The sequence below is a fragment of the Megascapheus bottae genome, chromosome 17 (genome assembly GCF_031878675.1).
Source record: "Megascapheus bottae isolate mThoBot1 chromosome 17, mThoBot2.hap1, whole genome shotgun sequence".
Taxonomy (NCBI): Eukaryota; Metazoa; Chordata; class Mammalia; order Rodentia; family Geomyidae; genus Megascapheus; species Megascapheus bottae.
Window position 1 is genome coordinate 28,544,241 of NC_143525.1, and position 23,309 is coordinate 28,567,549.

At 49.4% G+C, this 23,309-nt stretch overlaps 2 protein-coding genes across 2 annotated transcripts; both read left to right on the forward strand.

The window, feature by feature from the left end:
• Positions 1–7,521: 7,521 nt before the first annotated feature.
• Bhlha9 (basic helix-loop-helix family member a9) lies at positions 7,522–8,184 on the forward strand. The gene has a single exon (XM_090351509.1). It carries the CDS (start codon positions 7,522–7,524, stop codon positions 8,182–8,184), a length of 663 nt encoding a protein of 220 aa, XP_090207635.1.
• A 4,971-nt stretch (positions 8,185–13,155) lies between these two features.
• On the forward strand, positions 13,156–23,309 carry Trarg1 (trafficking regulator of GLUT4 (SLC2A4) 1). The gene is made up of 3 exons (XM_090350506.1): positions 13,156–13,933; positions 22,401–22,533; positions 23,047–23,309. Exons 1-3 carry the CDS (start codon positions 13,547–13,549, stop codon positions 23,058–23,060), a joined length of 534 nt encoding a protein of 177 aa, XP_090206632.1. The 5' UTR covers positions 13,156–13,546; the 3' UTR covers positions 23,061–23,309.

Genomic DNA, 23,309 nt, shown 5'->3' on the forward strand with positions numbered 1-23,309 from the left:
TTTTTTTTTTTTGCCAGCCCTGGGCTTGAGCTCAGGGCCTGAGCACTGTCCTTGGACTTTCTCAAGGCTAGAGCTCTACCACTTGAGCCTCAGCACCACTTCCGGCTTTTTTTTTTTTTGTATGTATGTGGTACCGAGGAATCGAACCCAGGTCTTTGTGCATGCTAGGCAAGCACTTTAACCACTAGGCCCAACTCCCAGCCCGAGAAGAAAGTCTTATCCCACCAGATAGACATTACACAGAGAAGGTAGGAGGGGGCATGGCTCATGAGGTTGGAAAGATTGCTACTGGATTCCAAAAACAATAACCAAAGCAATATCAATAATAACGAGAAACATTTATGGACAACTGAAAGTACTCTATATTTGCTTTTGACTTATCCTGTTTTAGTTTCACACTAATCTTACAAGGCAGACAATTACCATTTATTTATTATTCTCATTATACAGACAAGATGCCTGAACTATCTGTCACTAATGGCTCATACTTCCAATCCTAGATACTCAAGAGGCTGAGATCAGGGGTTCACAGATCAAAGCTAGCCTGGGAGGAAACGTCTGTGAAACTCTTATCTCCAGTTAACTAGCAAAAAGCTGGAAGTGGAGCTGTGACTCAAGTGGTAGAGTGCCAGCTTTGACTGTAAAAACAAAACAGGAGAGAGCAAGAGGCCCTGAGTTCAAGCCCTAGTTAAAAAAAAATAAAATAAATAAAATAAATAAATAAATAGCCTGACCCTCCAGAAGGCAAAGATAGCTTCTTGGGCTGGACATGGCTCTCAGCCTTCTGGGCAGGGGTGGGTTGGGGAGTCACGCTTCCTCTCTCTGGGACACCAGAGTTCTATCCTGAGAGTTCCTAGCCTTGGATAGCCCTAGTCAGGGCAGAGGCTTCCTCTGCCAGGACATGGAGCCCCTCTACCTACATTGAGCCAGGGTCTGACCTGGAATTCCTGCTTTTCTCCCCCCTGACTGGGGCAGATCTAGCTGATTAGACCTAGGGCAGGAGGGGTAAGGAGAGGGGAAAAAAACTCACAGAGGTCTCTCATTTTCTTAATGAGAAGCCAATCACCAGGTCATTAGTGGGTGGAGGTGATGAGGAAGGGGTTTTGTGCAGGGCTGGAAGGGCAGAAGAGACTCCTGGTTATCTGGATGATTTACAGCTGCCATGGCCAGGCTGACTTGGGAGGGAGAAGAGTGCAGGAGGAGAAAGTTAATACCTGCAGGGACTCTGCTAGAAGCCAGGAGATACTCTATTGTTTTGTTTATTCACCCCCACAGATCCTAAGAAGCAAGGCCACCATACTACACATCCTTCTCCTCCATCCTCTCCCTTTTTTGTGCCAGTACTGGGGTTTTTGTGCTCAAGACTAGCATTCTAGATCTCTGAAGGAGATCTATTCCAGACTTGGGGCAGGAACTGTACATCTGAACACTGGTCTGTCCTAGCTGCCTGGCATCACCAGAGCCCCCTGCCCCCACACAGGAAGACTGGCCAAATACTGCATTGCAACTGCAGCAAGAAACCACAACAGAAATCTTCTACCACAGGCCCTGGTGCCCAAGGCCAGCAGGAACCAGGTCAAATTTGCCCAGGTACACAGGTGAATGCTAGTCCTGGGGCATGAATTAGAGATTGGGCTCGTGTGTGTGTGTGTGTGTGTGTGTGTGTGTGTGTGTGTGTGTGTGTGTGTTGTAAGGCTTGAGGCTTGGGTACCTGTCACTAACCTTTTCCTTCTCAATGACTACCACTACCACTTAAGCCAACCTCCATTTCTAGCTTTTTTTTGCTGCTTAATTGGATATGAGTCTCTTGATTTGTCTGCCTAGGCCGGCTTTGAACCTGGACCCTCAGATCTTAGCCTTCCTGAATAGCTAGGATTACAAGTATAAGTCACCGGCTTCTTAGTTTATGATGATATATATTTTTTTAAGTCAGGGGACTTTGAACTCAAGGCCTGGGTGCTGTCCTTGAGCTTTTTTGATCAAGGCTAGTGCTCTACCACTTTGAATCACAGCACCGAAAGAAAAACTGAAATAAAACTTGCAGTTTTCTGGAGGTCAATTAGGGACAAGGGTCTTGCAGAGATTTTTAAATTTTTATTATTATTATTATTTTGCCAGTCCTGGGCTTGAGCTCAGGGCCTGAGCATTGATTGTCCTTGGACTTTCTCAAGGCCAGAGCTCTACCACTTGAGCCTCAGCACCACTTCTGGCTTTTTTTCTATGTATGTGGTTCCGAGGAATCGAACCTGGGTCTTTGTAAATGCTAGACAAACACTCTACCACTAGGCCAAACTCCTGGCTCACATTTTTTTTTTTAACCTGAGCTGGTTTTAAACCATAGTCCTTAGATCTCAGCCTCCTGAGTAGCTGGAATTACAGGCATGAGCTGCAGATGGCCAGCTTTTATGATGGTTTTGACTACTTTTCTCTCCCCCTCCTCAGTCCCTTCCCTACCCTCTCCTCCCTGGCCAGGATTTCTAACCTAGCAGATAATAAACATTCAGAAAATAGGCAAGTAGGGCTGAAGGCATGGCTTTACATTGGAGGCATGGCTTTACATAACATGCATAGGCCCTTGAATTAAAACTGATTGTCCACTAAGCAAATAAGCCAACTGTCTTAGAAAAGCTGCTGAATGAAAGAGTTTCTTTTGGGAGAGCCAAGGCATTCCTGGCTTCTTGGCACTGGGAGTGTAGGCAGGCAGATGAAAAGAAGAAGACATAAATTGCAGGAAATGCAGAAGCCTAAGTTGGAGGAAGTCAGTGGGTTTTCACCTCTACCCTGAACCATCACAATCATTATTTTGGTAGCTCTGAGATAAGGCCCATGCCGAGCTTGCACGAGCATGTGCACATGTGTGCACACACACACACACACAGAGAAAGAGAGGAAAAATGAAATATATAAAGCAAAACCTGAGTACCAGCGGCTCACTCCCGTAATGCTAGCTACTCTGGAGGCTGAGATCTGAGGATCACAATTCAAAGCCAGGAAAGACAGTGAGACTTCTCTCTGATTAACCACCAGAAAACCTGAAGTGATGTTGTGGCTCAAAGTGGTAGACAGCTAGCCTTGAGCAAAAAGCTCAGGGACTGTGCCCAGGCCCTGAGTTCAAGCCCCAACACACACACACACACACACACACACACACACACACACACACACACACACACACACACACACACACACACACACACACACACACACACACACAGAGGCTTGTGCTAAAAAGCATGGCTGTGTTTCTGGAATGATTACATGAAGTGGCAGGGCTGATAGGGCCCAAATCTGCGGGGTCCGGGAGACTGATGCTGTCCCCCCCGCCCCGCGCCCCGCGCCCCGCGCCCCGCGCTCCCCCTGGGTGGAGCCTCGCCGGAACTGCCAGGGAGGCGCAGGAATGCCTGAAATCCAAATCGGGCCATAATTGGCACCTTAGCGGCAGCCAGCGGAACCGCCCAGCCTTAAATCACGGCGGCCGCGGCCCCGCCTCCGTCCCAGCCGGTGGGAGAAGCGGGCGCTTGGGGGCAGGGGAGGCTCCGGTGGCGGGGAGGGGGGGGGGGCGCAGACCCTGGACCCCATCGGGCTTCAGGTGCCTCAGAAATGCTTTGAAGTCCGGCCGCGCGGCAGTGCGCAGCCCGCACCTGCGTCCAGAGCCGGGGCACAGCGCCCGGCGCAGCCGCTCCACCCCCCCCCCCCACACACACACCCCAACTCTACCATTTGAGTCACAGGGCCACTTTCGGCTTTTTCTGTGATTAATTGGAGAGGAGAGTCCTGTCTCCTTTCCTGCATCCTGTAGCCTTTGAACGGCAATCCTCAGGACCCGGCCTCCTGGGTAGCTAGGATGATGGGTGTGAGTCACCAGCCCCCAGCCTTCAAGTGAATTTGTTGTTTGTTTTCTCTTGAGTCTGGGTGTCACTGTGTAGTCCAGATTGGTCTCAAGCTCATGATCCTCCTGCCCCAGCCTCTAGAGTGCTGGGGTTACAGCACGAACAGACACGACAATGGTTTTGTTGTTGGTGGTGGTGGTGGTGGTAATTGTGAGGCTTGAACTCAGGGCCCGGGCACTGTCCCTAAACTTTCATGCTCAAAACTAGCCCCTTACCACTTGAGTCACAACTCCACATTTAGCCTCCTGATGGTCAATTGGAGAGAAGAGTCTCACTGCCTTTCTTGTCTGGGCTGGCTTTGAACCATGATCCTCAGACCCCAGTCCCCTGAGTAGCTAGGATGGTAGATGTGAGCCACCAGCACCTGGCTGGCACCATTTATTCACTCATCCACAATTTTTTTTCCTGTTTGCTATGCCCATGGCTCTGTGCTGAGTTCTAGGAATCTAGAGGTGACAGAGGCATGGTGGAATAGTCTTTTCCAGAGGTGGAGAATCTTGAGCTGGTATTGAGGTTACTGTTCTTAGGTAAAAAGGTCCCAGATTTATCTGATTTCAGATCTCACCTGCAATTGCCTTGGCAGAGCCAGACCACTTGGTTTTCTGCACCTGACATCCCCCATGCCTGTGAGGTGGAGTTAAGATGCACCAAAGGGGACCTTTTCACACACACACACACACACACACACACACACACACACACACACACACACAAATTTTAAACTCAACCAAGCTGTGATAAGCTTGTGAATGGTTACTGTTTATACTGTGGTATGTTTTTGATCACAACAGACAATGCTTTCTTTTCCAGTTGTCTTTGAGAATAAAGGAGAGAGAAAAAAATCTTCAGATGCAATGGTTTTGTGTAGCACATTGTCTTATCATGTTCTGTAAATGTTGGAGAAGCTTTGACCAATTTGACTTAGAGATAGAATGTAACTTTGCTTACAAAAATTGCTATTAAACTCCTGCTTAAGGTGTTCTAATTTTCTGTGAGCACACTAAAAGTGAGAAATAAATGTAAATAAAATGTTTAAAAAAAAAAGCACCAAAGAGGAAGCCCTGGAGGGGCTCCTCACAGAGGAGGAAAAGCCATCAGGCAGCTGAGGCTGGGGTCCACAGCAGACCATCAGAACTCAGTCTAGTGTCTGGTGCCAAAATGGCCAGAGATCTTATTGTAGAAGCAGGCTGGGAGTTGACAGGCTGCTCCTAGCTGGACCCCAGCTCACTGCAGTACAGGTCAGGGAGTGGGGATTGCTTTTCATGCATGCACTCTGGAGCTCTCCCCAGGATCCTATCAGACTTGGTCAAAGTTAGCAGACCGGCTGGCAGCTGGGCTGCCTGGCTTCTCTTGCCTTCCAGTCCATGTTCTCTTTATTTGCTGCCCCTTTTCCCCCTTCTCCCAGGGTTATCTTTCAGCCAAGCTCCTCTCCCCTTTATTTAAAATTTGTGCATTCCAAGTGCTGGAGATGGAAACCAAGATCTTGAACATTCTAGCTAAAGCATTCTACGGCTGAGCCATACCTCCAATGAATAGCTTTGATTTCAAAAGACTAATGTCAGGGCTGATATGGACAGGTGGTCAGTGGAGGCTGGGGAGTTAGGGAGGTGGTGCTCCCTGCGCTTGGTTTTGAACTCAGCACTCTGGATTGGCCCAAGGTCCTGAACTCTTGGATCTTAATTTTCCTAGCTGTAAAATGTGTACTATAATAATAAAGTTTCCATGCACGATTGTTGTAAGGCTAAGCTAATGTACATTTGAAAGCCCTAAGTACAGGGCCTAGTCTATGAGAAGCACCTCATAGATTTAGTGCCAGCACTATTCATGCAAATTATGATTTGATTTGTTATTATTAAGCAGCTTCCTGCCCATAGTAAAGTGTGCATTATAAGATGCGGAGTCACTGAAGGAGGAAAAGTGCTAGAAGTAGATTGTTTATCATCACCCACTGGGTGGGTGAGCCACTCGATGGCTCTTCTCCTAGTCCTATGCTGTCCCAGGCTGGTCCTCCCCTCTGGATGACTCCTGCAGATCCAGGGTCAGGAAGGCTTTCTTGGATGGGTCCCCTTCATTGTTCCATGGAAATGGAGGTGCTTCTGCTTATTCATCCACTTTCTTTTGGTGGCGGCCTTCTCATTCCCTGAGGTATCCAGAATGTGGACTGATTACCTAAACTCAGGGCTGGCGTCACTCATGGGTGAGGGTCCTGTATGGTGGTTTCAAAGCATCTGATTTAACTTAATGCTGCATGGTCAGCATTGTCAGAGTGTTGATTTGGGGCACTGGGGCCCCATGTTTTCATTTTGCACCAGTGCCAGCAAGTCACACAGCCAGTCCTGCATATACTTCACAGAGAAGATAGCTGCTGTGTCCAAAGGAAGCAGAGAGGCAGAGACTGGAAGTGGCTGGCACCAGGTCCAGCCGCTGGCTGGAGCAGGTGTGTGTTCCCATCCTGATGCTACCCCAGGCCTTGGCATTTGGGAGGCATTTGGATTATGGCTGAGAGGGCAGACTAACATGAAGGTGGTTCTAGATAACTCACCTGCAAATGCCAGAAACCCCATGAGGAGAAGGGTGTCTTTGTCTAGGATTAAGCATTATTGTTTTTCGGAGACTGTTGGAAATTCAAATCGCTGCTGCTCATGGTGACAGTCTGGGTTGTTTATGAACACTGTCACATGACTGTGTTGTGTGATGAGGCCAGGCTGTCCAAGGGCTTCAGAGTCCAATGGATGCCTCTGATGGCTACCCTAGGGAAGAAGGGGAAAAAATCCTCATCACTCTCTACTACTGACCCAGTCTACCTTGGTCTTCAGATGGGTATCCTAGAGTCCCAGCCATCTTCCTACTGGTAGCTGAAAACAGCTGGTCATTCCACTCAGCTCAGCTTCAATGTACGGAGGGCCTGCTGGGTCAGATCTGCCCCTCCCTGACAGCCCCCCTCCCACCCCGTTCCCCCTGCAGCCATGTGTTTCCATTAGTGACAGCTCTGTGGTTGTGCATGTGAGTGTGGATGCACACATGCATATCAGTTCTAGGGCTTGAACTCAGGGCCTGGGCACTGTCCCTTAGCTTTTTCCCCTTAAGGCTGATGCTCTACTACTTGAGCCACATCTCTACTTGTGGCTTTTTGTTGGTTAACTAGAGATAAGTGTCTCATGAGCTTTTCTGCCTGGGCTGGCTTTGAATCATGTGCTTAAGATTCTTAAATCACACCCAACCTACCATTGCCACCATTCTATGGCAGGGTTTGTTGGCCAGATCTGGCACTCCATCTGGAGTCAGGACAAAAAGATGTGGAACCCAGCCATGTAAGAAGAGAGTGAGGAGGCAAAGGGCCCCAATGGCAGCTGTAGTAGACAGTTGCAGGCGTGGCTAGGCTACCCAGTTGGTTTGGGGTACAAAAATATGCATGCTTGCTTGCTTGCTCTCAGTTCCTCCCTCTCCAACTTACCTGGGGGCAAGTCATAAAGCAGGAGGAGGGAGATGGATGGATGAGGAGGGCGGGGAGCTGCAGTGCCATAAAGCCAGGGGCGGTCCGGGGAGGGTCCAGCGGCATCAGGAGCCAACACTCAAACCCACAGCAGCCTCCACGACCCCGAGCCAGACCCTCAGGGTCCAGAAACAGGCCATGTACCCTGGTGCTCCAGGATTAGGCCTCCGGGGCCTCGAGGGGACTGAGGCCTCTGCAGAAGATTTAGGAGGCTCTTGCCCGGAGTCTGAGAAGGATTTGGGGGTGCTAAGAAAGAACAGCGCTTCCCGCGGCGTGAGCAAGGTGGAGGAGGCTGTAGGCAGAAAGCACAGCCGGCCGCTGCGGTCCAAGGCCAGGCGCATGGCGGCCAACGTGCGGGAACGCAAGCGCATCCTGGATTACAACGAGGCTTTCAACGCGCTGCGGCGAGCGCTGCGCCACGACCTGGGCGGCAAGAGGCTGTCCAAGATCGCCACGCTGCGCCGGGCCATCCACCGCATCGCCGCGCTCTCCCTCGTCCTGCGGGCCAGCCCCTCCCCCCGGGGACCCTGCGGCCACCTGGAGTGCCACAGCCAGGCCGCCATCCCCAAGGACTCGGGTCCCCAGCGGCCCTGGCCGGGGCCTATTGGGTTCAGCTTTGCGCCTCCGTTGCCGTGCTGCACCACATGCTCCCCACACGCGCTCCCCGGAGGGCCCCGGGGGGAGGCCGAGGCACCCAGCCCGGTCCCGGCCTCTGGAGGAAGCTGGCGCCGCAGCCCCGGGGGGCCTCCTGCAGGATGGATTCCCTGGCCGCCACGGGGCTGCCGCTATCAGCACTCCTGACCCTGAGCTCTGTTAGGCCTGTTCCGCCTGCCAGGTGCAGACAATACAGGCTGCAACTTGAGTGGGAGAGGAAGCTGCCTTCCTGGTGGGAAGGAGTTCTGGGGTCTGGGCAGCACCCCATTTCCCAGCTTGAGTTGATGGCTCTGTGGGGAAAAACAGGATCCTACCTGACTCTTAGGTTTGGACTTGAACTCATCTTGGAAATTGGCCTTTGGTATGACTGTACCTTTGAGCTTGCTGCTTCTGGAAAGACGCCTTGTGTGGGAGTGGGAATGGACACTCCTGGCCTGAGGGCATGGCATAGGGGCCCTTGCCCCAAGTCTGATCTGGGAGAGGCAGGAGACACAGAAAATAAAAAGAGAAAGAAAAGTTTGGTCTGCTCCCATAAGGCCTCTGGGCCCAGAAATCCAAGATGACCCATAGTCGGAGAGCTGGGGGTTTCTTTGGAACATTGGATCAGGGCTAATGCTGACAGGCAAGGACCTGGGCACAGGTTCGTGGCAAGCCCCCAGGCAGTGGCTGAGCCTAGTAAGCGGAAATCATTCCTTCCTGGGGTCCTGGGGCAGGAGAGAGTCGTCTGGGCCTGGAGGCTTAGGGTGTGATGGGGCTCTGGGCCTCTCTGCGGAGCTGCTGTTTGCTCAGAGCCTCCACGAGCGCTGCCCAGGAGGAGAGTCTGGCCAGCGCCAGGGAAGGAAGCTGAAGGCGGAGTGGAAAGAAACGGGAGGGGCCAAGAAGTCCTGCTATATACCTTGACAGGTAGAGCTCCCACGGAAGAGTGGGTCATGTTCTCTGTGATCCAAAGAGATAAAGGGAAGGCTGTAGAGGCAAGGGTGGTGGTAGAATCAGGCTACTGGGAGGAGACAGAAGGTGGCCTCCTCCCTGAGAATGGCCCCCCACAGGCTGATGGGGTGAATATTACAGATTCTGCCTTGCTGGGTTGGACACCCAACTGTGCCAGGGAAGGGTTGAGGGCTTTCTGGTCTCTTGCCAGGTGAGGGAAAGAGTTACAAGGGTCAATTCAGAATAAGGGACCCCTACACATACTAGAGAGATGCCCATAGGCATAGACCCAGGGCAGAGTGAGGGTTCCGCAGGACAGCTGAGGCCACCCGCACTGCCATATTTTGAGAGGTCTTCACTTTCTGAAAATCTCAACACTTGGTACCCACACATCCGGATCCTAGCCACATGCCTCTGGGATTCCCACGTCTCAGTCAAGGCTGTGGCAAAGATCACAGGAAGGTTGGGACTCTGGGACTTGTTGGGAGCAGATCTGAGACTCCAGGCCTGCTTTTCTGCTGGATAGACAGCAGGAGCGAAAGAGCCAGAACTTCCTGCGCCTTCACTTCCTTATCACTAGCTTCTCACCTCTGACTTGGCTAATAATGCCAGGATGGCCGGGAGATTAACAAACCTCATAACAAACAGTTGCTGGCAATTAGGTGTTTGCAAATTATGACTGTATTATTATAATCTTATGACAGGCCAGTGTGGACAGTGCCTTAGCCTTGTCTCAGCATCCTAAATATCAGGCTTTAAAAGAAAGTTCTAGGGACTGGGAATGTAACTTAGTGGTAGAGTGCTTGCCTAGCATGCTTGAAGTCCTGGGTTCAATTCCTCAGTACCACATACACAGAAAGGCCAGAAGTGGTAATGTGGCTCAAGTGGTAGAACACCAGTCTTGAGCACAAAGGGGCTCAGGGACAGAGCCCAGGTTCTGAGTTCAAGCCCAGGACTGGCAAAAAAAAAAAGAAAGAAAAAAGAGAAAAGGAGGAGGTTTTCACCAAGCCACACAGTCCAAACATGTCTAGAGTGCCCCCTGCAGACAGAAGTAAATCATAAGGCTGAGAAAGATCAGCAGCTCAGCAACAGGGAGGTGACTGCTTCTAAGGCACCAACTGTGGGCAAATAACGTAAGGATTTTGTGCTTCGGGTTCCCATCTGTATAACTGGCTAACATCATTACCTCATAGTGCTTACAACATAGGCTGTTGTACAGATGAAGTAAGATGATGGATTAGTGCCTTTAGTTTGGTGTTTGGCCCATACAAACACTAAGTGGAAGCTGTTCAGACATTCTGTTCACGAGGTTGATGTAAAGAGAGGAAGGGGGTGATGACTGAGTCTGAAGCACATAATCTTACTTTTTGGTTAGTTGTGGGGTTTGAATTCATATTACAAGTTTGAAACCCCAAGTTTTATATGCAATACTCTAAACAAACATACACTAGCTGTGCCAGTATGCCAGGTGCCAGTGATTCGTAGCTACTCAGGTGACCGAGATCTGAGGATCACAGTTGGAAGCTACTCCATGCAGAAAAGTCTGAGTTTTCTATCTAAAAACCCTATCTCCAAAAAGCTGGAAGTAGAGCTATGGCTCTTCTCTCTTTGCCAGACTTGAGCAAAAAAGCTAAGAGACAGTGCCCAGGCCCTGAGTTCAGGCCTCAATATCAACATATGCATGTGTTTGTTCATAAATACACACATACACACACATATGCTGAGTCAATACTGTGTGAGACAAAGTCCATTTTGTAAAATGAATATAATTCGCAACCTAGATAGGATCTTACCCGGACCCCTGGTGACTGGAGTAGCTGGAGTTGGATTCACTGGGCTACTCAGCAGCCCCATGGCCCTATTTCTCCACTCTCTCCCCTCTGGTGCCCTCCCCAGTTCTGTTTTACTATTGTCCACTAGGTGGCACTCTAAGACACCATCTGCCCTGGCAAAACAAACTTGGTTTCCAGGTGCCCCAGACCCAGCCCATCCAGGCAACCTCACTGCCACAGGCCACTCTGGGGACTTTGTGGCTTTTTCCTTTTCTCTTTTTATTAAATCAAAAACACCCCTTTATGTCTTGTCCATTCTGTTTTCTAGGCCAGTGCTGCCTAATGAAAATATAATAAGAACCTTATTTTTTATTTCAAATTTTCTGCCAGGCATATTAAAAAGGAAAAAAAAAAGGAAGCATGAAATTAATTTCAATAACACATTATTTAACACACTATATCTGAATATCACAACATGTTATCAAGGTAAAAGTCTAGAGTGAGATCTTTTACTTGCTTTTTTTTTTTTTTTTTTTTTGCCAGTCCTGGGCTTGAGCTCAGGGCCTGAGCACTGTCCTTGGGCTTTCCTCAAGGCTAGTGTTCTATCCTGAGCCACTGCACCACTTCTGGCTTTTTCTATGTATGTGGTACCGAGAAATCGAACCCGGGTCTTCATGTATGCTAGGCAAACACTCTACCACTAGGCCAGACTCCCAGCCCTTGCTTTCTGTGTGCATTTCCCACACACAGCATATCTTTTGGACTAGTCACATTTCAAGTGTTCAGAGGTCACATGTGGGAAGCACTTTCATGTTTGCAAGGTATCAACATGTTTCTGGAAACTTGAAAGCATAAGCACCCAGCTAGTTATCAACTTTTTCAAAACCTATTATCTGCCAAGTAGTCCCTCTTTGTTGCCCCTCCCCCACCCCATGGGACTTGAACTTTGTCCCTGGGCTTTTTTACTCAAGGCTAGCATTCTACCACTTTGAGTCACATCACCGCTTTGTTTTCTGGTGAGTACTCATAGATAACTTGTAGAGTCTCAGACTTCCCTGTCCAGGCTGACCTTGAACCATGATCCTCAGATCTCAGCCTCCTAAATAGCTAGAATTACAGGCAACACTTGGCCTGGCTTGCCAAATGTTTCTTACTAGCTCCCCAGGTGTCACTTCGGCTGGCCCTGCATGTGTTTCCTCTCCCCAGAGCTCCTTCCTCTTATCCCTCCTGCCAGTAGTCAATCTGTCTGACCCAGAGTTCACTAGAAACAGCATTCCTGAGGCCAGCTCAACACATAACCCCAAACCATTTCTTCCCACTAACATGCCCGGTTTTAACCAAGCCCTAGAACCTGGGCCAATGTTTCTTTCAATTTCTAGTCTCAATTATTGTAACAATAGGCTTGAACCCCATGACCTTGAATCTCTTCCAGGTCCAATTTCCTGATCCCTTTTTTTTGTGATACTGGGGATCAAGCTCAGGCCACTGCACATGTAGCACTGTAACTTTTGAGCCAGTCCTCTTTTTGTTTGCATTGTTATTGAGATAATCTTGCTAACTTTTGCTAGGCTTGCCTTGAACTCTGTCCTCCTGCACACACTGCTCGTGAGTGGCTGGGATTGCAGGACTGTACTACCATGCCAGCTGTCCTTAGAATTTTAAATAATTTCATACACTTCCACCAAACCACACAACTGCTCATGCCACCCATCCACCCCTGTTGCCTCCAGGGGACTCTTAAAGCAAGGTAAGGAGAGAGGTGAGGGATAGAGAGCAAAAGATGTAGAGGCGGCAAAAATACAGGACAAAAACATAAGCAAGAGAGAATAAATATAGAATGAGAGGAAAGACAGCTAGAATCCAAGGCACTTAGGAGCCAGCACATCCACTCTCCTGAATGTGTTGAGAAAGCCTCTGTGTGCCTAAAGACCCCTCCTCAGCCCTTGATGAGGTGCTTGGAAGCACAGACAAGGCTGGGGCCATGTGATATCCATATTTCTTCTTCCCTCCTGAGCCAAGAGGTAAACTTTGGCCTCTAGCAGTTGAGGGTCAAGATCTGGGTAGATGGTAGGTGGGTCCAACATTTCCCAGAAGCCATGATGATGCAAAACAAAACAAAAAAACACCCTCGGCTTAGTAGGAAAGAAGCAGAGGCACATGTCTCTTTGCTCAGTCCTTTTCCTCCATCCAGTACCCCTGGCCCAGAGGAGCCAGTGCTGGAAACCAGAGGCTGGCTCGAGTCCCTGAGGGCTGGGCTAGGGCAGAGGCAGAATGCTGCCAGGGTGGTTCTCTGGGGAGAGGGGAATTGAAAAGAAAAGGCATCTCCAAGGAGGTCAGAGGGAGGGAGGCGCTCTCTCTCTCTCTCTCTCTCTCTCTCTCTCTCTCTCTCTCTCTCTCTCTCTCTCTCTCTCCCCCTCTCCCTCCCTCCCTCCTTCCCTCTCTCTCTTGCCACACACACACACATACACAAGCCTCTGTGTCTCAGCCTAAGCCATACTCTGGAAAGGAGCCTTCACTCTGCTCTCCGGACTTTCCATTGCTTCTCCGCCCATCTGTGCCGTCAGCAGCGCCAGCAAAGTTGGCCTCAAACTTGAACAGAGCTGGAGGCTCCTGCTTTGGCAGCGGGGAGGCAGCAGGCCTGGGGCTTCCCAACTCAGCTGGCCTTGAGATGCCCCTCTAAGCCTCTTGGTTCCCTCGGGGGTGACACTTCTGCTCCTTCCCTGGAGGCAACCCTCTTCCCAACGTTGCTGTGTGGGCTGGGGTCTCTCTGAAGACCCTGTACAAGCTGAGAGCCTAAGACCTGGTTCAACATGGCCAATCCAGTGCAGCCTCAGTTTCCCCGGTCACAGGAGCGGGGCTCCACCTCACCATTGGACCTGCCTGAGATGGAGAAGCTTCTTACCAAGGTGGAGGACAAGGGGGACACAGCCCTGAATCTGTCCAAGTCTCTGTCGGGCGCTCTGGATCTGGAGCAGAATGGCCACAGCTTGCCTTTCAAGGTGATCTCGGAGGTGCAGCGGGAGACCTCACACCCCGGCTCCCCTTCCCAGGTCAGCTCAAGGCGGGCATCCTCCATCATCACCACCTCCTATGCCCAGGACCAAGAAGCCCCTAAAGATTACCTGATCCTCGCCATCGCCTCTTGTTTCTGCCCCGTCTGGCCCCTCAACCTCATCCCCCTCATCTTTTCTATAATGGTAAGTACTCTGTTGGGGGGACAGGATCTGGGCTTGAGGAATGGGCAGGCAGGTACTTAACAAGCTAGCAAGGCACTGAGCAAAGGGGGCTTGGCAGGAGACCCCTCCTCATTTCTCTTTAAGAGAGGCTGAAGGAGGGAAAACTTCTGTGTCTCTTTCTTCTGTCCTGGCCATCATCTTCTGACTTTACCCCATCCCTGCTGGGGAGAGGGCCTCTAAGAACTACCTACAGCTAGAGACATCAGGACAGAAATACAGCCAAGTTGCGGGGGGTTGTCTACTTTGAAAAGGGAGGATGTCCTCAGCAGAGCTTCTCCTCAGTAGAACTCGGTGTCTGCAAAAACTGCATCCAAAGAAGGTCCCGGGGCCCCAAGACACAGCAGAGGAGAGCCAGTCCCCTGGGCCACCTGGGCATTCTACCAGCCTCTGCCAGCTCATTTCTAAGCAACTGCCTTGCCATTTGATCAAAGCCCTGGGTGACTGGACATGAGTGAACATTTTGGGAATCAGAGGGTTTTGCCCAAATGGCCAAGAAGGGTGTGAAGGGGAAATTTTCACTTCCAAAGGGCTCCCAATTCATCGCCTCAGCCAAGCCATTTGGGGGAGCGCTACTTACAGAAAAATCCCACAAAAATGCCAGTAGATGGTGGCAAGTGACAATGGAGGGCTAAGAAGGTTGGGGGAGAGGCTGGGTGTGGTGATGACTTTCAGAACTAGAAGTTGCTGCTTCTCCCAGGCTGATCAGGGCCCCAGGAATGAATGGTACAACGCTGTGTGCCCAGTCATCTGTCACTGAGCCCCTAGGAGCTGCGGTCCCTCTGGCTGGCCCTCCGGGAAAGCCGTGTGTCTTCCAATATCTCTGGCTCCATCATGGAGGCCCAATCTCCATCCAGGGAGAGGCTCCTCTGCTCCTGTCAGATCAGTCCTGGCTTCTAGGGCATCGCTGTTTTTGATGTACAAGGGTTTGGCTTAAAGTACAGGCCTCTTCTGAACTTCCTGTGCTGCTGCTGCCACATTTTGGAGCAGCCAGGGCAGGGCAGGGGGCGGGGGAGGTGGGGGGGGCAGACCCAATCCCTCAGATGCAGCCACTGCCTCTGGGCAGAGAGAAGCTCTTGGTGACAGGGGGAGGTCCCTGGTGGGAAGATGGGCTCTGGGGAAGGAGATCACACAAGGGCTTGGGAGAAAACATATTCTAGAATTTGTCACAGTAGGGGTAGAAGTGGGACAGGTTTGTGGCTTGGGCTGGATAGGAACTGGGCTCCAAGACCAAGATCCTGGAACCCAGTATGACACCAGATACCACAGCCAAGTCCCAGGAGCCTGTGGGCCAAGCAGAGAACCATGTGAACAGATCCTTGTGACCATATTACAATTAGTGCCCATTCTAGATAGAACTCAAGGGAATCCTGTCATCTTGGGCAAGTCAAACTCCTCCCAGTTTACTCATCTGCACAATGGGCATGAGAGTGACAACCACATCAGACAGCTATGAGGGTGAAATGAGATGAGCTCATAAAGTACTTAAGAACAGCACCCGGCATTAAGTGCTGAAGTCATAGTGGCTAAGTGCAGCTGGAGTGTCCCTTATGGGGGATGGGAAGCCCTTGTAGGATTACTTTTATTTCATTTTTTTCCCCTGAAATAGGATCTCACTTAGCCTAGGTAAATCTAGAACTTGTGATCTTCCTGCCTCACCTTTCCAAGCACTAGAAGAGCAGGGTTTTTTTTCTTCTTTGTTCTTTATATCAGTGAGGAAGAAGCTATAGAGGCCAGGCTGCCCTCCAACTTGGGATACTCCTGCCTCAGCCTCAGAGTGCTGAGATTACAGGCATGCACCACCTGGCTCATAGTGTTTTAAAGATAGCTTTATTGAGATATAATTCACAGTTTACACAACTGACCTATCTGAGGAGTAAGGTTCAATGGGTTTAAACATTATTTTAATCTTATACATAAAAGCATAGATTATATATTCTAGTGGGTGTCATGTAATATTTCAATATGTATATGTCATGGTATGTTTAAATCAGTTAAACAGAAGCTTTCTGTTTTATACAGTACCTTTTAGTTACCTGTATTTGTCTTACTGTGTCCCTCTGTGACTTTGCACCCACTAATCAACTCTCCTACATTCCCTGCTCTTCGGAGACCAACTTTCTAGTCTCAGCTTCTCTGAGATCGGCTTGCTTAGACTTCACACATGAATCACATCATGAGGGCACTTGTCTCTCTGTACCTGGTTTTTATTTCAGTTCACATAATAATCTCCAGTTCCATCCATGTTGCACATGGTACCATTACTGATCAACACTGAGTTTTGAACTCAGGAACCTACAAGTGCTAGGCAGGTGCTCTACCATTCAAGCTACACTCCCAGCCTTTTGTGTTTTCATTATTTTTTGAATAGGGTCTTCGGTTTATGCCTGGGCCAACCCAGATTGTAATCTTCCTACTAACGCTTCCCTTGACAAATGTGTGCTACAGTACCTAGCTACTGATAGAGATGGGGACCTTATTGATTTTTTTGCATGGGCTGGCCTCCAACTGAGATCCTCCAGATCTCAGCCTCGTGAGTAGCTAGGATTATAGGTCTTGGCTACCACATCCAGTAGGAGTTCTTTCTTTTTAAATAAAGCAGAATGGTAATTCAGTGTACTCAGACAGCTACAATTTAACCACAATTCATTGGAGAACATCTTCCTCCCTTTCAGAAGGAACTCTGCACATGACTTTCCATCTCTAATCTCTTGCAGTTGTAGGTAAACACAAGTCTTTGTCTGTCGACTTGCCTATTCTGAACACAGTATAAATGGATTCACATATCTTATGGTCCTTTGTGACTGTCCACTTTCACTTACATAGTGTTTTAAAGCTTTATTCCTGTGGCAGCAAGCCCATGGCAAGGTTAGGACTGTGGTCAGATTTCTATTTGTGGTTAGTGAGTGAAGAGGCTGAATGGGGCTGAGCCTGGCACTTGGTACTGAGGCCAGGCCAGGCTATGGGGTGGCGGGTATGGTTATGGAAACTCCCTAATGGTTGGTTACACTGCTGGATCATTCATTTGGTCTACTTGAATGGCAAGTTGCTTGCTTTGAGAGAACTGAGTAGAAGATACATAGGCCCCCAACAATGACTGTGCCTAGTACTAGGGCTTGAACTCAGGGTCTTGCACTCAGCTTTTTTGGTCAAAGTTAGTGCTCTACAACTTGCGTCACACTTCCCCTTCAGACTTTCTTGGTTAGTTGGAGATAAACAACAACAACAACCCTCAAAGATTTTCTGTCTGGAATGGCTTGGAACCACAACCCTCAGCTCTCAATTTCCTGAATAGCTAGGATTACACAGGTGTAAGCCACTGGTGTCCCAGCTGGAATTTTATTTTATTCTAGTGGCTGTGAGGAGCCCCTGGAGAGATTTAACCAAGGCAGGGTGATCAGTCTATATTTTAAAACCAAAAATCAATTAAAAATCAGCCTCACTATGGGAATGGACATCAGGGAGACCCCAAGCCCAGACAAAAGTGATAGAAGCCTGAGCACAGGGATGGGCTCAAAAGGAAGGGTTGGGACAGGCTACTTGCTATGGAGAGATGGGACGCTTGCTTCAGATTCCTAGCTGTCCAACTCAAAAATATTAGGTCCCTACTGGAGCTCTGGTATCTAAAATATTGATGAAGTAGGCACAGAAAAGTAGATGGAGAAGTAGCTTTTTTGTGTGTGTTTGAGACAAAGACTTGAACTCACTATCTGATGCTGGTTTATACCCATTCTCTGGCACTCTACCACCTGAGCCACACCTCCTGTAATATCCCAGCCACTTTGGGGGGTTCTGTCACCAGTACTCAGTGAATAGGGGTAGTTTAATAACAGCGCAGCAGCCACTCTCCACCTTTGGGCTGATAGAGAGCAGTCCTGACTTTCCGTGGAGCTGAGCTTTTAAAGGTAAACACCACGTGCAGGTGGAAGTCACCATAGGACATCACCTCACGGTGTCCAGTCAATAACCACAGGATGAAACCACACGCAGGTGGTCATAACTACTTGCAGGTGGTCGTACAGGTGAAGCATTTTTACAAAAACAATTTGGCAGCTAAGCCTGCCAACCAGAAAATGTTCTTTTTTTAAAAGTCAGTGTGGGGCTTGAACCTGGGCACTGTCCCTCAGCTTTTTTTTGGTTCAAGACTAGTGTTCTACCATGTTGAATCACAATTCCACTTCTGATTTTCTAGTTAATTGGAGAGAAGAGTCTCACTGCCTTTCTTGACTAGGCTGGCTTTGAACAGTGATCCTCAGATCTCAGCCTCCTGAGTAGCTAGGCTAGCACCAGTAGCCACTGGTGCTAGGCTTCAGTAAAGGTTCTTTTTTAAAAAGAGATTGGGAGGTGGAAAAAAAAACCCAACAACTAGAAAATAGGGGAGGGGGACATACCCAGGACAGTGAGGCTGAAGAGAGAGAAAACAGACAAAAGCCAGAGGAAAAGGAGGACCTTTGGCCTAACATGATCTCAGGCATGGAAAGGCCTAGAAAAAGGGGGAGATGCTGACTAGGGGATGACTCCCTGAAAAGGGGAGACCATGAGGCCAGATACAGGTAGAAATAGCCAGAGAAAAGGTAGTCAGCTTATGACTGTAATATCCCAGCCACTCCAAGGGGCCCTGAATCCCCTAGCAATAGTCATCAGTACTCAGTGAACGGAGCTAGGAGTCAGTTTAATAGCAGCGCAGCGGCTACTCTCCACCTTCAGGCTGATAGAGAGCAGCTGCAACCTTCAATGGGGCTGAGCGCTTTTTTTTTTTTTTTTTTTTTTTTGCCAGTCCTGGGCTTGAGCTCAGGGCCTGAGCACTGTCCTTGGACTTTCTCAAGGCTAGAGCTCTACCACTTGAGCCTCAGCACCACCTCTGGCTTTTTTCTATGTATGTGGTGCCGAGGAATCGAACCCGGGTCTTCGTGCATGCTAGGCAGGCACTCTACCACTAGGCCAAACTCCTGGCCCCGGGGTCAACACCTCACACAGGTGAAGTCACCATATGACATCACCTCACGATGCCTACAGTCAATAACTACAAGAGTGAAACCACACGCAGGTGGTCATAACCCCGTGCAGGTGGTCGAACAGGTGAATCATTTTTACAAAAACAGAAACAACTTGGCAGCTAAGTCTGCTGGGTTATTGCAGTGACCTCGTGTCCCCAGGTTGTGGAAGGCAAGAGCACTGGCTGAGACCTAGGGCCCAAGACTGCTTCATAGTAAACACATAATAAATGGAAATGATCACTGTGGTTACTAATGGGAATAAAGTTGTGCAGATTATTCTATGAGGGGGAAAAATCCTTCATGGGGCAGGAAACTTGGACTTTAGCCAGTGTGGCCTGAGTCTCAGTCCTCACTACAGGGGGGGCTGCCCAGTCCTGCCTGGTTTTGCGGGAGGCTGCCCAGTGTGTTTTCTGGGGGTTGTCACTACAAAGCATGAAAGGGTGTCACAGACATTGAGTGGCTTTGACATTTCCTTCCTGAGGCACTTTTTTTTTTTTGGTATCCTAATAACTAAATGTGTGGTAGACACAGCAGTTTTTTTTGTTGTTTGTTTTTACCCAATCATCCATTCATGGAACAAGTAGGCTGAGCCCCAACCACCACCGGTGTTGGCTGAACATTCAGTGATGTCTCTGAGGCCCAAAGGTACATGTGAGATGAAAGGTTTGAATGTATGGCTCTGTAGATGAAGGAGGAGTTGGACGTAGGGTTGCTCAATGTGTCTCTCCTACCCAAGCACATACTCCTGTCCATGGTCCTGAATCTGTATTGCATGTACAGGCATTTCTCTAAAGCTGGGGAACAGAGCTTGTTTCAAATTCTGCTCCTGACCCTATGCCTGTGTGTTTACAGCTGAGGAAGGAGTCCCTTGGCTCTTGTTTCTTTTTACTTTTCTTTTCTTTCTTCTTCCTTCCCTTTCCTCCTTCTTTTGTGGCAGTACTGGAGCTGGAACTCAGAGCCTCTTTTAGCTTTTTTTTTTGGTCAAGAATGACACTCTGCTACTTAAGCCATACCTCTACTTGTGGCTTTTTGTTTGCTAATTGTGGGGCTTGAACTCAGGGCCTAAGCACTATCCTTGGACTTTCTCAAGGCTAGAGCTCTACCACTTGAGCCTCAGAGCCACTTCCAGCTTTTTTCTATATATGTGGTATCGAGGAATTGAACCCGGGTCTTTGTACATGCTAGGCAAGTACTCTATACCACTAGGTCAAACTCCTGGCCCCTACTTGTGGCTGCTAGCTAACTGGAGATAAGAGTCCCCGCTGGCTTTGATCCTGGACCTCAGATCTCAGATTCAGTCCTGAGTAGCTAGGATGACTACAGTTGTGAGCTACCAGTGCTGGGCTTAATTTTACTTCTCTCATGAATCCTCTATTTACTTTGAACATTCCATTGGCTAAGTTCAAAGGATAGAAGTCCATGTCTTACCTGTGCCAATCAATGTTCCTCCAGGCCCCAGAGGCAGGAGCTCCCCTCCTCTGTCCACAGTCCATCCCTGGATCCTAGGCCAAACCACAGCTTCTCTCTGCTGCCTGGGACATAATGAGTAGCACCAGTACTTGCTTCTTACCCTCTACCTCTTTGCTAGATCTTCCCTCTTCCATCTTGAAAAAAGTCCTCTTTCATTTGACCCACTCAGATGTTGCCCAGAAGGGTTTCTCCATTGCCCTGGATGCGTGGCGAAGCTTCTAAGAGCTGTGTCTCCTGCTGCTAGACTTGTTCATTCCTGCTCACCTGCACCTGGCTCTCTCCCCAGGACCGCTCTGAGATCTCTTCCCCCAGCTCCCCTCTGTGCTCCCACCAGTGCTGGCTTCCTCCTCCAGAAGCCACATGGGCCCCACATTCTTCCACACTTTCCATCTTGGATATCCTGGACCCCATTCTTCCTGCTCTCTGGCCTCTCCTCAGTCCCCTTGACAAGTTTCTTTTCTCCAACACCCCACTTACCAACCGATGGTCTTCACAGCCCTGCCTGTAGACCTGCTCTGGAAGGATGGGCTGCAGTGGCCAGGGGGTGTTTGGGGGAAGCACGAATACTGGAAAGTGCAAAGGTGTGTGGGGGCTGGGGCTCACAGCCGGTGCAATTCCAATCAGCTGGGACCCAGAGTTGTGGAAAAGAGTAGAAGAGGATTGGAAACAGCTCACCTGAGAGTCATAAAGACAATGAGCAGGCAAGTCTGCCTCAGCTGCACCCAACACCGGTCTGGTTATTATTATTATTAATAATAATTATTAGTGCCAGTCCTGGGGCTTAAGCTCAGGACTTGAATGCTGTCCCTTTGTTTTTTGCTCAAGGCTATGGCTCTAGTCACAGCCACAGCTTCACCACCAGCTTTTTGCTGGTTAACTGGAAGTGGGAGGGCTGGGAATGGGACTTAATGGTAGACTGATTGCCTAGCATGCATGAAGCCCTGGGTTCGATTCCTCAGTACCATATAAAGAACAACAAGAAAAAAAAAAGCCAGAAGTGGAGCTGTGGCTCAAGTGTTAGGGTGCTAGCTAGCCTTAAGCAAAAAAAAAAAAAAAAAAAAAGCTCAGGGATAGTGCCCAGGTCCTCATTTCAAGTGCCAGAACTGGTAGAAAAAAATAAGATGTGGCACTGTCCTGTGAGTTGCTTGGAATGAACGAGGGTTGGTTAGAAGTCTGAACTGTGATGGGGATGGGCCCCTGACTGTGGAGGCCCTTGTGTTAAGAGAGCAGAGAGAGCAAGGTCACAGACCCAAACCTCAACCGTTTCCTCTGGGAGGCAATGGTCTAGAAGCTCTGCCAGTCTCCTGGGGTGAGACCAAATGAGATCAGTAAGTTTAGGCCTTAGCCAGCTTCCTGGGAAAAAGCAAGAGTTCAGTGAGTAATCATCATCATCACCATCATCACCATCATCATCATCATCATCATCATCATCATCATCATCATCATCATCAGGTACTTACCTACATTTCCAAGCAGCACTCAGGAATCTATAAGAACCCAAAGTAACTGAACGGCTGGTCTGGAGTGCTGCACTTCAGTAGACTCTTGTCTGTGCCTGTCCACAAAGGGCTGGGGAGAGTCCACAAAGCCAGAGAGGAACAAAGGAATTCTAGGGTGAGGATTCTGGGGTCCTGGGCCAGCCCTGGTCCCGCAGGTGACCCTAGACATAGCAGGCAGGGTCCTAGGGCCACCCTGGCAGATACACTCCCCACCAAGATACCCAGGAACTATCCTGAGAGGAACTGTTCTGCATTGTTTGGTTCTGATTGCAGCTTTCCCTTGCCACCCAGGACCATGCTTGGTCAGGGGTCCATACAGAGGCACAGGCCACCTCTCCAGGACAAAGCTGCTAAAATGTGGGTGGCAATGGGTGTCTGGGAGTCCACATAGGCCACTGCAGGACCACCACAGTTGTGGGGCTGGTGGACAGCCTTCCTGAGATCTCTGCCATCCTCTCTCCGCAGTCTCGGAGCAGCGTGCAGCAGGGGGACATGGACGGGGCTCGGAGGCTGGGCCGCCTGGCCCGGCTGCTCAGCATCACTTTCATCATTTTGGGGATTGCAATCATCATTGTGGCTGTCACTGTCAACTTTGCAGGTGAGGCCCGAGGGTAGATGCCGTGGCTGGTGGTGGAGGTAGGGAAGGGAATACAGCTGAGCTTTCGACTCCAGAAGAATGGCTTTACAAAACTGACTCACGGCCTTCCTCACACCGGGGCTTCTTCCTAGTTCTGGACACATGTGTCTATCCAGGTAGGACTGGGGCTATCAGAGCTGAGACTAGAGCTCGTAGCCTCTGACTTCTAGGCAGGTACTGCTGGGAGTTGGAGCCATTCTTCTGGAGTATAAGACTTTCCTGCCCAGGCTGGCTTTGAACCTTGATCCTCAGATCTCAGTCTAGATAGGGTGGATGTGTTATGATGAACGAATCCCAGTTCTTTCAATTGGCAGGAGTTCACTTCTACCAAGAGTTCCAAACCAGAGAGGTCGTGGGCCCTCTACCTTATCCCTGCTACCATTTCCCAGTAGAAAGCAAAAACGGAACCCTTGAATTATCGAATTCCCAACTTCCTGCGCTCTGTTCTGTTTTAACTGTTCTCTTTCTTTACAGTTAAGAATAAATAGACGGAAGCAGGGAGCCATGCTAGCAGAGGAAGACACTGGCTAGCTCTGAACCCACGTACTTTACACACCACGGGATGGCAGAATGGTGACTTTCTAACAAAAGTCCCAGATGGCAGAAGTCTTCGTGGATTCTTTGATTCCTATGTCAGCTTCTACTGGGAGCCTGTCTCACTCCTAACATGGACTGGCTGGGTTTATTGATGGTATCTGCGAGGCCCCAATAAAGTTATCCATATTTGCTATGGGTAA

What these genes read in the sequence shown, in the direction of transcription:
- Bhlha9 (XM_090351509.1), top strand. Translation starts at nt 7,522, where the DNA reads ATGTACCCTGGTGCTCCAGGATTAGGCCTCCGGGGCCTCGAGGGGACT.
- Trarg1 (XM_090350506.1), top strand. Translation starts at nt 13,547, where the DNA reads ATGGCCAATCCAGTGCAGCCTCAGTTTCCCCGGTCACAGGAGCGGGGC. An exon ending in CCCTCATCTTTTCTATAATG is followed by an intron (nt 13,934 to 22,400) that starts GTAAGTACTCTG and finishes CTCTCTCCGCAG; the next exon opens with TCTCGGAGCAGCGTGCAGCA.